Below are 13741 nucleotides of genomic sequence, written 5' to 3'. Positions count from 1 at the left end.
CTTTCTAACATTTTTTGTTCACATTAACTTTCTCCTCGTCTTTCAATTCATTTTCCTCAATATATCATTGCTTCCTTATTTTCTTCGCTACAATAACGCATGATTAAGAAAGAAGAAACTTTCTCTGTGCAAAATTTACGCGTTCCTTTTTTTCTATATTCCTTTGATTAAATTTACATTTCTAATCTTTATTATTTTCTAGTCTTCCATATCTCTCTTCTGTATATTCTTTTTTTTTTATTTCTTTCTATTCAGTTATGCATCTCTGACTTTATCATTTTTTATTATTTCTTTAGCTTTATGTATTAATTCTTCGTGTATCTTTCCTTCCTCTATCTTCTTCTTTACTCCCTTTAGAATTTTTTAATCTTTTTATCATTAAATCCATATTAATCTTTTAGTCTGTCATGAGCTTCAATTCTTTTCTTTTGACATATTATCCTTTATTATTTTGAAAACTATTTTTCGTCTTATTATCTTCCTGCAGAGTTTTGATTTATTCTTTTCCTTTCGTTTTTTGGAATTTGCTTTACATTTTAACGAATTCAATATAATTTCTTAAACTTTTATTATCTTTAATTTCATTATTTCCATTACTTCCATTTCATTACCTCTGTTATCGTTTTCTCTTTTAAATCTAATTTCTTATTTATTATACTATTTCATTGTTTCTCTCTGTTCTATTTTTCTTTTTCTAAATACATACATTATATTTTTTCTGAACTTTCTTCTTAATCTTCTGCCTTCTTCTTTTTTATAATTTTAATATATTTTTTATATTTTTGTATAATTCTCTGTTTCCAGTTTAGTTTAAATACAAATTGCTTCCTCAATCTCTTTTTACGTCTTGATATCTATCTGTCCACGCAACAATTCGAAGTCATATGGACATCTGAACGACGTCCTGTTTGTCATATATGGATATCATATCGAATATATTTCCAAAAACGTCCAGTAGACGTCCTTCATACGTACAATGTACTACCCAAAGACATCTAACAGACATCGTTAGTTAGTACATCCAATTTCTAAAGACACAAAGAGTTCTAAAACTATTCTTGTTTTCTGAACTGTGTAAGTTTCTGGGAAAAAAAAAAGAACCGAACAGTCGTCGTCAGTAAAGTCCGAAAAACTATCAAAAAACTTTATTTATTTTCATTTTGGTTTCCAATTACAGGAACTTATCTCTAAGGCATCATTTTATTATCATCTTACTAAAACACGGGTAAAAATTTTTCACTGCAAAAAATCTCATAATGCTGAGCCTTTCATTCTATTCGATGTAGTTTTTTAAATATGAGCAATTAAATTCCGCTGCGTCCATCTAGTGGTGATGTCCCACATTGCTTGAAAATTGAACATTGACAACGTTGGCTGTTCGTAGAATGTTTCTGTAAATAACATTATTACACAGGACGTTCTAACCCAGTGAGAAATAACAGTGGAATCGACGTCGATTCGATGGTTTCGACGTCGAATCGACATCGATTCGACATCGATTCCATTGTCATTTCTCACTGGGTGACAATGTTCTTGAAACGTATTTCAGATCCCCAACAGCGATATAAATGAGATTTTTCAAGACGTATTTCGGACATCCAAAGAACACCGAATTGTTGCGTGGACATTCATTTATTGATATATCTATCGATTTATCTATCTCTTTCGTTCCGTTTCTATTTCTATATATGTGTGTGCGCGCGCGCATGTGTGTGTGTAATGTGTATATATGATCATAATCGCTTGCTATCACAGTACAGTTATGGAGAGAAGATTTGTAAAATTGGCAGAAAGCGAAAAAAGGAAAGAAAGAAATTACGACGATAAAACAGAAGAAATGACAATACTAAATTTATTAGTCTTATCAGACGACGTTATGTGGAGTCTACAATAGAAGTCGTAGCGGTCGTAGGGTCTTAAGTCGTAGAAAATTGACCAATCACAGTTAATTATTCTTCTCATATTCGACTGTGATTGATCAATTTTCTACGACTTAAGACTCTACGATTGTTACGACTTCTATTGTAGACCCCGCATTAAAGAACGCGTACGGATGCGCGCATTTGCGACGAACAGTGCGAATTATTTTTCTGTATAATAATGTAATTTTATTAAATTTATCAATATAAGAAATGTTAACGCAATGAATAAAGTTGTGCACGTATTTCTTATCGATAAACTGAATAATAACCTAACATCACACACAGACTTCTTTGGAAGAAACATGAAGAGATTTTTATAACACATAATCAAATATTAAGTTCAACTTTTCCAGTTTCCAATCCCTTGTAATTTTTGAGTACAGGATACACCTCCTCTTCAAGAAATTCGACAACCTGCTCGGGCGCTCTACCGACGAAGGTTGACGGGTCCAGCAGAATGTTCAGTTGAGATAAAATGGGCGCAAAGTATGAATCCTTTCTGATCCTATCAACCAAATCGTTATCCAAGCCGTGTTGCTTCACTTGCGCTCCAGCTTCTTGCGATAATATACGGATTTTCTCGTGGCAAATCTTAAGCAAATACATAAAAGCGACATATAAGCAGAATTAATTACTTAATACGTATAATATTTCATAAAATCAAATCTAATTAAATAAAAGAATTTCTATCAAAATTAAGAACAAGATTTCATATAGTTACACACTTTGATTGATTAAATTATCGACTACTTTGGTGAAAAAAGTTCTTATAATATCTTCTAATATTTTTAAGAATTCTTCATATGTAAAATTTATACAGATTTCTGAAAAATTCTTCAGATTTTATCAATTTTCTTCAGAAGTTACAGAATGAAAAATCTTAGAGGTCTTAGAGTGTTTCAAAATTTATATATAGGTACACAAAGAATTCTAAAAAAGATATATATATCTTTTTCAGCATTTCTGAAGTGTCACAATGTTTATATAAAAAATCTGAGAAATTTTCTTAAAAGACTGTAAAATTATACAGAAATTCCGAAAAATTCCGAAATTTATGTTGAAATGCTGAAAAACTTTGTGAAATGTTATAAGAAAAATTTTCGACGAGGCGATTTAGACTTTTCGTTAAAAATAATGTAAATTATTGAAAAAATATCTAAAGAGCATTTCGCACTTGTCTATCGCCTCCGGCCTTCACCATGGCCATGATCACATTTTCCGCGGACATGAAAGGCAACTCCTGTGCCACGTGTCTGGCGATGACTTTAGGATAAACGACTAATCCCTCCGTGATGTTCTCGAGAGTCATCAGGATCGAGTCGGCTGACAAGTAAGCTTCCGCTAGGACAAGCCGGCGATTCGCCGAATCGTCTAGCGTTCGTTCCATCCATTGAGTCGCCGCAGTATGAAGAGTGTTGTTTACAAGAACCATCAGGTGACGTGCTACACTGCAACATCTCTCAGAGCGCATGGGGTTTCGTTTGTAGGGCATCGCACTGGATCCTATTTGCGTGCTTTCGAAAGGCTCCTCGATTTCTTTCATATTAGCGAGAAGACGGATGTCTGTGCAAATCTAGGAAAATTAAAAAGAAAAAGATGAATTCAAGACCGAGACTTTGCAATAAAGGAAAAGATAAATGTTCAAGATGGATCTCTTTGAAATTGCCACATGATTGTGGCTGTCAATGCATAGATGTAAGTGCATCAATTCAGGCTCACCTTGTGAACGGTAGCACCAAGTGAACTCAAAACGTTCAAACATTCGATGTCGACTTTTCTGCTGTAGGTCTGTCCGGTGACGGGGTAGTGTTTCTCGAAACCAGCCATCTTAGTCACGAGAGCATCTAATTGTTTCACCTTTTTAGCATCACCTGTTGATATAAATTTGAACAATTATTCGAATATGAGATTCAATATTTAAAATTTTTTTAATTTGAAGAGAGTTAGAGATTTTTTTTAGAAATCTTCATGAACATAAAATATGAAAACTTTTTAAAAATATTATAAAAATTGTTTTTATCAGAAATTCTCTTAAAATCTAAAGTCAAATTAAAATTCTATATACAATTATTTCTAAAAATTAGTCTCTTTAATTAAGGTTACCTAAAAAATCTCGACATTAAGTTTCGTGAGCTATTTTGCATATTTCTTCTTGATGAAAATTATAAAAGAGTTGCAGATTAGTAGACTACCGACCACTAACAAACCGACCATTAAAAAGCTGAAGGAAAGACGCTTGAGTGCCTGTAGTGCCTTTAACTCCGCGGAATTTCAAATCGTTTCTGGCGCGACGTATAGCTCTCTCATCCATCAATAAGTCCTGCAGCCATAGCGTCGCCCTTTTGCCAACCGTTGTCAGTTGTGCGGGTTGAAGATGAGTGAAACCCAAAGTAGGCAGATTGCGGTTTTCGTAAGCAAATTTCGTGAGACGCTGAATTACGCCGGCTAGCTTTGGAAGTAATATATCGAAGCCTTGGCGGAGTATCAGGAGGTCCTTCAAGAAGAGACAATATCCACAAATTAGATAATTTCGGCCAGTTAGTTAAACTAATAAACGTACAAAGTGTTAACGGCACAATAATCGATTATTGGACTGATCACGCTGACGAAAATTTTCCTTACGCCAGTCACACACGTTCAAGTAAACTCGCAAAAGCGGAACTTGCGCAAGCATACTTGACAAGTTTATTTGAACGTGTGTGGCTGGCCTTAGAATTCTTTATATAATAAAAATTTTTTATACGAATCAGAACACTTTTCAGAAATGTTGAAAAAGTTTACGTCTTTAACTAGAATTTTTTTGTATATGAATTTTGAAATACGGTAAGATTTTTTATTCAATAATTCCAAAGAAGATTGAATAAAATAAATCCAAAGAAAACTGAATAAAATCTGAAGAAACTTAAGATATTTTCGGAAATCTTCATAAATTTAAAACATGAAAAACTTCTTAAAAACGTTATGAGATGTTGAGAATTTTTCATTGAAGCAGTAATTAAAAACATAATTATATTTTGTTATCAAGATAAATAAAAGAAAATATTTTTATGACAGAATTAAGGTGGAAGCTGTACCGTATTATCGCCCACGTAACAGCTGGTTGCACCAAGATGGATAATAGGCGCAGCCAGGGGACATTGTTCACCGAATACATGAACGTGCGCCATCACATCGTGCCTCGTCGCCTTTTCTTCTTTTGCGGCGGCTTTGAAGTCGATGTCGTCCACGTGGGCCTCCATTTCGACGATTTGTTCCGGTTTGATCGCTAGACCGAGTTCCTAAAAAATTATCAATAAACATTTCTGGATGATATCATTAAGAAATTCGTTATTTTGGTTGCAAAAATGAAGTACAATGCGATAATTTTACGATTCGGCCAGTTTAAATTATCATTCAGATAAGATCACGCATGTGCGACTATCCTCTACGATTCTTATCCCCATTTCAACGTACTCTCCGTATCATCTGATTAGATAAAGAGGGCTTGGTTCTGCTTCGGAATTAAACCCCGACGCAAGTTTTATTACGTACGTTTTCATAGCAAAAGGCGAGTGCCGAGAAGTCTGCAAACATGGTGTCTTTGCAGACTATTGCGAGTATAGTGATCAAAGTGCTAAAGTTGGTGAGAAGATTGTATTTTGGATTTCGTACAGTAATCGTGGAAAGTGAATATCTATAGAAAGAAAACGAGAGAGAGAGAGAGAGAGAGAGAGAGAGAGAGAGAGAGAGAGAATTCCATAAAATATCCAATTACGTGTAATATATAATGATATCTTGTTTCTCTTAATTTGGAGTTCTCTTGGTTTGGTATAAATTTAATGTATATACAATATAATTTTGAACGAGTCGAACAATTTTTAATAATTAGTTTATAAGTAAACGATCTAATGTCATCCATTTTTACATTCAATTTTGAATTATTTCTTAAAAAGATTTTGTCTCAATATCTTTTGTAGGCATTTCTTTATATAAACCATTAATTAAATGTTCACTAAAAAGAAAAAATTTACTAAATTGAGTAATCATTAAAAATTCACGATCAATTTGATCAAATTCTTGAATATGCAAACTATAACAGCGAATACTTTTTTATTGTGATATGTACGTACGCAGAAATAATAAAATTTGAGATCAGAAGTCGTGTTCAATAAGACATCGAGGAGATGATAAAATGACGTAATAAAACTTCGGTATATAATACAGTAAACTTTGATATAGGAAAGTAATTTAAATGTGATGCACGTTGTAATCAGTAAATTATTTAATTAATGCAGTCAATGAATTGAATTACGGATGATTAACAAAAAACGTAGATTGAAAAATCATCACCATACATTCATTCAAGGGACGTATGAATCATTCGTATTGCCCTTATCGGCCTGCGATAACGTACGCTGTTTAGCAAACGATACGCTATGCCGTTGTCGCTTCTAAAGTGCACGAAACTACAGAGTGTACCAGAAAATCTCTTTATAATGAGAATAAGACTCTATTATTATATCTTGATACTATTTGCTTTCGATCAACTCTTTCATATAATTTTTAATTTTTCAGCATTAATCTTTCGAACTCAAAATAAAGTTCCTTTTGTTCCAGAAACATAAAACTATGTTTCCTTAAAAAATGAGTTTTTATAATTCATTTACTTTTGTCAAACTTGATTTCGCTAAACATTTAAACGTATGTTGTTAAAAACGTTTATATAATTGCAAAAAAGATTTGATTTTGGACAATATTGCTTCATTATCATTATATAAGTTCCTGCGGCATTTCACTCATTGATACCAAAGCAAAATGTTAGCAGTATTCCTGTAGATTCGAACAGAATATTTTGCGGTAGATTAACATCAACTGCGTCCGTACTAAGTTCGTATATTTAGCCAGCAAAATGTGCGCGTAATCTGACAGCAAATTGTTAGTAGAAACCGAGTAAACTCTGTCATTTCGTAATCATTGAAAGATCTCTGGTAAAAGAAACAAAATGAGAATATCTCATAATATTTTTAAGATTTTGTCATATTTTTCATTCATGAAGATTTCTGAAAATATTCTCTTTCGATTTCTTCAGATTTTATAAGTTTTTTTTTAGACGTTGTAGAATGAAAAATAAAATTTAGATATTATTAAATACTTAGAATATTTCAGATGTACGTACATGTAAGAAATTTTAGAAAAAGTGCAAATTTTTTCAGAATTTCTGAAAAGTACGTGTTTTTAAAATTTTTCGATTTGTCACAGGTTATCAACTTCATCATACTGATCCTCTATCGTACAGGATACGGTGGCGAGTTTCTAGGCGTCGGTGGAACCTGGAACTTGAACGAAGACAAGAATCCCGATGCCGAGATCGTCGCTTCCGGCGTATTCGTTGGATTCTTCATCTATACGAGCGTCGTTCTCGTCAGCTACTGTTTTGGCAATTCCGACCACAAAAAAACCCTTGTTGTATGTATTTGTTCCTTTTATTTCACTTTTCATTTCATACGATAAACTTTAGTTGAATAGTTCATGTTAAACATAATAAAAGCAAATACATATAATATATTCTATTATTCAATTAATAAAGTTGCGTAGGCCCCAAAGAAATTAATTAAAAATGAATTAAAGGCCTCCAAGAGCCGGCGCTCTATAGATACATATTATTGCGAATTATAATTTATTTTAAATAATATTACAATAAATATACGTTTCGAGTCATGGGATTAAAGGATCCTCTTCAGTACTTAAAATTAAACCAAAAGTGGACTTTCTACATTTAATTAACTGAGTTAGGTCAACAATATTATGTGCAATCTAAACAATTACGTTAGATTACATTTAGCAAAACGACATTCAACGGTTCAAATTTAAGTGTCATTTTTAATATACAAAACATATTAAAAGCAACAATTGAGTATAATCGAATACATGTTTTCTCTTCATCTAAAAAAGATAGTATTCACAAAGTTTGACAATCTTAAAGAAATTTTGGAACAATTTCATCAAAATATATTACCTTTTTTAAAGGAAATCATCATGAATTTCGTTGGGACTTTCATGTTTGTGGCTGTGGGTGGAACAGCTCTACATTATTGGCATGGCTATCAACCTGAGCAGAAATTCATGTATGATGCACCAGAGAGGCAGGTAAGTCGAATCCCTAACTTATAAGCAGAGTTTGGATCTTGATGTCGTTTTCTCCCACTCCAAGTGCCGCATGTCGCGAGAAGCAGTACCGTCCATGGCTACGATTACACCGTGCGCTTAGTCCGCGACCTATACGATAACTGTCTTTGTTTAACCTACAAGATAAACAAGGACATCTATTGTATAGGCCGCGGCCTAAATGCACGGTGTAAACGTAGCCCTGGACATATGCAAGTAGGCCATGATGCAGGTAAAACTCACAATCAGTTAATTTCAGTCGAATTTCGGTACGTTATGGTTACGTGATAGCAGTGATAGTTTGTCAAATTAATTAATAAGTCATAAAATAATTTCAAATAATTTTAAATTGATGCGTACACCTAACTCTCCCTATAACACACCGTAGCGTGCATGGAAATCCATGGTAGAAGGATACAAGGTGTATTATTCCCGTGAATGCGCAATCTATTATAAATGGCCAATCAGAAATCGGTCACAAATATTAAAAAGCAACATGGCGCCGCAAACATTTGACGCTGATCGAGTCAGTTGTCAAATGCTGCTCTCGCAGATGATTTATGATCAACATTTGATTGATTATCTCCTCTCTATTGCTGCCATTATGCGCAATGATACGCATTGTTTCGTTCCATCTACAGGAGTTACATCGTAGACAGTATACTACTTCTCGCGCGACGTGCGAGAAGTTCTTTCACTTGGAGTGAAAGAAAACAACATCGAGATCCGGAATCTGCTTATAAGATCACAAAAAAGCATTAAAAAATTAAAAGCTGTATAAACTTGCAAATAATTACAACGTGCATCTTCTTCCATTTTAGCTATTTACTCAGTCGATGTATACCATTTAAAAGTATAAACATAACATCAACAATGTTATAATTTTACACTCAACAATATAAATGTAATAATACTTGGTTACATAACAATTATATTGTTGAGTGCGAAATTATAACGAAATTATAATTGATATTATATTATCTTTTAGTTGCTGTTGACTGAGTATTATTTAAACAAAAACTTACTATAAAGTTTGTTTTATAGAACATGTATTTGATATCCCATCTCCTTCTTTGAAATCAACGATAAATTGTGTTGTATTAAACTCGAAAAATTAATAATTTCAGATCGGCTTGGCCGTGGGTTCGTTGTGCGTTTTAGAAGGTGCAGCATACTTGATTGATTTAATATTAAGCTTTCTTCATTACGCTAAGGAAGAATTTCAATAAAACGAAACGCTAAACATCATTTTAAAATTTATGAAAAATTTTCTGTTTCATTCCATCAACGCCAATTCATGCTACAACTAACAATATATACCAAAGAAAAGTTTCACATATTATAAATTCTATTACAATTAGATTATGTTCGTTGCCTTTGGCAATACTTATATATTAATCACGTTTCTGCATAAAAATTTCTCTCTTCGCAGAAAAAATATAAATAACCTTGTCCTTTTTTGAAGACAGACAAAATTTTCCTCATTATACGTTTTTATACATACCTATATATTTATTCATGCATATATAGTTCTCATTGAAAATACATGTGAAACGTATACGAAATAAAATTTATAACAAAATTTGTAATAAAATGACTTAAAATATATTTCGTGTATATTGAACTCTCCGTCAGCATCACTATTAAATAATATAAGTAAAATATATAATATATTTTATATTTTTGTAATACAAAGTATAAAATATTTCGTAAATAATAAATATTTTATAAATATTGTGCGCTGTCTGGAAAAAGTCTATATATACTAATGTGTATATATATATATATGTATATATATATGTATATATATATATATATATAGTCTTTAGAGGAATTTAATACCTACTGTAATTGGTTAGTGATTAATTATTTATTCTAATTAAGTATTAATAAAGCATTATTGTTAATGTTTTCGATACTTCAAGTAACCCAGATAATCAAGCTTCTTATTATAAGAAAGAAAATAGTTGCTTGATACAAGTTTCCTTTCAGTTGCCATAAAAATTGCCACAATATATTTGGAAGAGAGAACTGTTGCCCCTGAGTATTGCCATCAAGTTGCTCCTAATCATCATTGGTGACAATAAAAATCGGCAATCCAATATAGACAAAATCAATCGAAAGTTGCTTTCCTCAATATTACAGGCAATTTAAGCAACTTGCTCTATCTGAGAAGTAATAAATTACTAACCAATTCAATACTTAATACTTACATGTGTTTTCCTCTAAGGATTTATTACATCATGATTGACTATATTGTTATGAATTTTAATTAAAAATAATTTTATATTAAAGAATTTACACACCACGAACTGAGTCAGATTCATATAGCCCTTCTCTTAATATTTCAATCTTTTTTAAAAGAAAATTAGTATTTTAGATATTTTTGCATTGCGACGCCTATGGAAATTTATTTCTCCTTGACATGTCTGGTACTTTTTTTCGCGTTTAACGACCGATAATGCATATCGGACGATCATTACGTAGTCCCCTTTGTTTAACGAGGCTCAATCATGGAAACTAAAGAAATACGGAAACGCAGAAAGAGTGACTAAAAAAATGACTCACGCCTTTTTCGAAATAAACGACTCCGTAATGTTCCACCGGATGATTTCATCATGGGCCCTTTAAGATCCCGTTGTGCGCACCAATTAATCTACTTGACCTGGCAATCGTCGCGGATGACCGACACGACTACACATCCACCCACAAGTCGGACATATAATCACGTTAATTATGGAGGTCGTGCCTAATTTGACTAAATCATAAACCTAGCATATAGTAGGATAAGTAATTCCTTAAATAAGTATAAACGACTTAATTACTGAGAAAGAAAAAAGTGCTTAAAATCAACTATTATCCAAGATTTGAATTTTTTTTCATATTTGAGTCTCTGAAATGTTCGGAATATAATTAGAAATGATCATCCATTTTCAACATTTTGAACAAAAGTTTGCAATTATACATGTCGAATGAAAAAATATGCTGAATTACGTAAACAACAAACAAAAATCCAACAGTTTATATAATAGAAACGTACATAAATAATGTAACCAAATATTATATATGTGTTTTCTTTTAAATCAATTTTCTAATATTTTAAGTAATAAAAGTTTCGTAAAGAATCGATTGTACAACACTTTGATGAATGTAATTGTTAAGTCTTAAATGTTGATTATTAACCAATTATTGTATAAATGGGATTCATAATATCATTTTCTCCTTAAAACAAAATAAAATACGATCAAAGTCTGGGCTTTCTACAATAAGCTATTACCTAGGGTTTAAATAAGACGTTCGACTATGATTGATCAATTTTTTACGGCTTAAGACTTAAAAGTTTTAGTAATGGATTATTGCAGTAGAAAACCCATAAGACATAAGCGTGTCTATAGACTTCTTTTTTCTCTTCGTGTTTGCGTATCTCATACCGTTGCAATTCTTATATCTAAAAAGAACAAGTTAATATAGAATAAAAAAAGACATTGTGCATACTACGGCAGATAAATTACTATTTAAGTGAATGAATATAACCGTCGAAAAGTAACTGCAATCACGTACTCTTCGTAAATGTTTCATTGAGGACGAGTTGACATAGATACCTATGCAGTAATCACAATATATGGAAAGTAAGAAATTGCCAGTATGTCATGTGGATCGATTCCACGACGATTTCTGGTAATGTTGATTAAAGCGAGTATAACCTACAAAAATTACAAGTTGAACACTTAAGTGTGATCTCTTTATAATAACTTTTTCTTTTATAGACAATGAAAAACCGATAGTTGAAAGAAAAAAAAAAAACAATTCGTAAAAGTGTGCAAGATGATTTTAATTCCAGATCAAGAGTATATCGATTTAAATAAACTCCAAATTAATTGCTTCCCCTTAATATTTCATTTGTATCAGCACGTGCAATAATCTTGAAAAGTAATGCAATCTTTTTTTTTGAATAAATTAATTTTTATACGTAAAATGTTGGTCAAACGGAGAAGAAAATGATGTACTGATACACGAGAACCATGATTATTACTTAAAAATTAACTACAAACGATTATTTAAACATCTTACAATGTGATTTACGGTGAAAGTTTACATTAGGAGAGCTTCCTTCCTGAGTAATCTCCGACAAGAGATTTTTTACTTTGACGTCAGTCGCTCGGTCGGTCGTTATCCGTTAAAAAGTTATTGATAAAATAATTGGTAAAAATACCGATCAAGGGACCTTGACTTGGTATATTTACCTTTATTTATTACTATTATTATACTAAATATTAATTCAAATTAATTGAAGGTCGATGTTAATAAACATCGCGTATTAAAAACCATCATAACAATATTTCTTAATCACTGTGATGTAACCATTTCAATCGTATTTCATACAATAGAGACTCTACTTCTTGTGCTCTCGCAATTAAGCGTTTATAAATTATAATCCAACAGAATGTCTAGTAATTCGGATTGTTTACTAATCTATAGCGAGTTAAAAATAACCGTTCCGCCACAATTACGTAAGACGCGCGTAATAAGCGCGCATTCGCGTGTAATGCAATAGCGAACTTTTCGATACGCACGCCAGGCAGGCAACCCGCGGAATTACGACGTGTGTCCTTGCACCGCTGCAACGTCAAAATAACGTCATGAAACAGGATCGAGTGCGTTTCCAGCGAAGCCAATCGTTCTTGCGGAAATTCATTGTGAATTTTATAACTCCCGCTGAATTTGCGTCGCGTGCAGCAGCTTTTCGATACTAGCGTATATGATCAGTTATGTGGAGTAAAAAATGTTCAGCAAACTATTAAACTATTAAAAATTACGAATATTAACCGGGGTTTAATAATTTTATTTCTCATCTCTTTCCAATTCAGGAATTAACCGTGAGTTGTACAACTAGACCTAAGTGTCCCTGGTGGAAAAATTTCGCTGAAATTCTACGTTTTGGGACACTTTTCGGTAAAATTTCAGTTTAACGTCAAGGATTTTTAGCTGAAAATTTCATTTTTAGCAAAATGTCAGATTTCAGTAAAAATTTCAATGAAATTTCGACAAATAATTTTCAGCAATTTCGTTGAAACGGTCCAAAACGTGAAATAATTTCAGCGAAATTTTTTCACCAGGGATATTAGAAAAATTAGAGCTAAGATACAATTTTTATTAATATATTTGTTGTTAGCGTACAAAATTAATAAGATTATTGGTTATTTTGGTGCAGGATACAATTTCAGTATTGACCAGTGTAATTACGGACTTTGTCTTTTTTTCTATTAAACATGTCCTTTTTTATGATAGTCTATATAGATAAAACGGTTAGAATTGGAAATTTATACTTTTCGTATAAAAATGAAGGTTATGCGCATAAATATGAATGTTATACATATACAGTTTGATAAGGTCAATATTTAAATTTGACAATACAATTTTATAATTTGAATGAAAATCTTTTCATGTTGCCTTAATTTATAATTTTTAAAAACATGTCTACTTCAAATTAAAATAATTTTTTATCCAAATTCTGACTGCGTTCGGGGAGACGCTATTAGCGCTATTTGTGTCATTTTCTATCTTCATCGTCCATTAAACGCGAAATAAGGATAGCATGACACAAATAGCGCTGATAGCGCGCTCCCCGAACCCAACCTTAAAGTTTCTAACGAGAGTTTCTGTATTACTTTCTA

General features: G+C 32.1%; 2 protein-coding genes across 3 annotated transcripts in view; one reads left to right on the top strand and one right to left on the bottom strand.

The window, feature by feature from the left end:
* Positions 1 to 1992: 1992 nt before the first annotated feature.
* The window catches only part of Adsl (adenylosuccinate lyase), a 34813-nt gene continuing 23064 nt past the window's right edge, over positions 1993 to 13741 (bottom strand). Inside the window, exons 1-6 of one of the 2 annotated variants that reach the window (XM_018458219.1) lie at positions 7918 to 7965; positions 4997 to 5200; positions 4134 to 4416; positions 3642 to 3793; positions 3097 to 3495; positions 1993 to 2513 (exon numbers count right to left, since the gene is read on the bottom strand). In XM_018458219.1, the coding sequence (XP_018313721.1) occupies positions 2250 to 2513; positions 3097 to 3495; positions 3642 to 3793; positions 4134 to 4416; positions 4997 to 5161 (1263 nt within the window). In that variant the 5' untranslated portion in view covers positions 5162 to 5200; positions 7918 to 7965 and the 3' untranslated portion in view covers positions 1993 to 2249. Of the gene's footprint in view, positions 2514 to 3096; positions 3496 to 3641; positions 3794 to 4133; positions 4417 to 4996; positions 5201 to 7917; positions 7966 to 13741 lie in introns of those variants that run through there. The other variant, XM_018458218.1, reaches the window with a different exon arrangement.
* On the top strand, positions 5406 to 9396 carry Ssk (smooth septate junction protein snakeskin). Its single transcript, XM_018458224.1, has 4 exons — positions 5406 to 5544; positions 7161 to 7367; positions 7929 to 8048; positions 9194 to 9396. Exons 1-4 carry the CDS (start codon positions 5494 to 5496, stop codon positions 9293 to 9295), a joined length of 480 nt encoding a protein of 159 aa, XP_018313726.1. The 5' UTR covers positions 5406 to 5493; the 3' UTR covers positions 9296 to 9396.

Source organism: Mycetomoellerius zeteki, unplaced genomic scaffold, assembly GCF_001594055.1.
Source record: "Mycetomoellerius zeteki isolate Tzet28-1 unplaced genomic scaffold, Tzet1.0 scaffold707, whole genome shotgun sequence".
NCBI lineage: Eukaryota > Metazoa > Arthropoda > Insecta > Hymenoptera > Formicidae > Mycetomoellerius > Mycetomoellerius zeteki.
The sequence above is the reverse complement of the archived record's forward strand: the minus strand, read 5'-3'. Positions and strand labels throughout refer to the sequence as shown.

Excerpts from the sequence above, each read along its gene's own strand:
- Ssk (XM_018458224.1), top strand. The coding sequence starts at position 5,494 with ATGGTGTCTTTGCAGACTATTGCGAGTATAGTGATCAAAGTGCTAAAG. Across the intron at positions 7,368-7,928 it reads ACCACAAAAAAACCCTTGTT|GAAATCATCATGAATTTCGT; the intron begins GTATGTATTTGT and ends CCTTTTTTAAAG. Across the intron at positions 8,049-9,193 it reads ATGATGCACCAGAGAGGCAG|ATCGGCTTGGCCGTGGGTTC; the intron begins GTAAGTCGAATC and ends TAATAATTTCAG.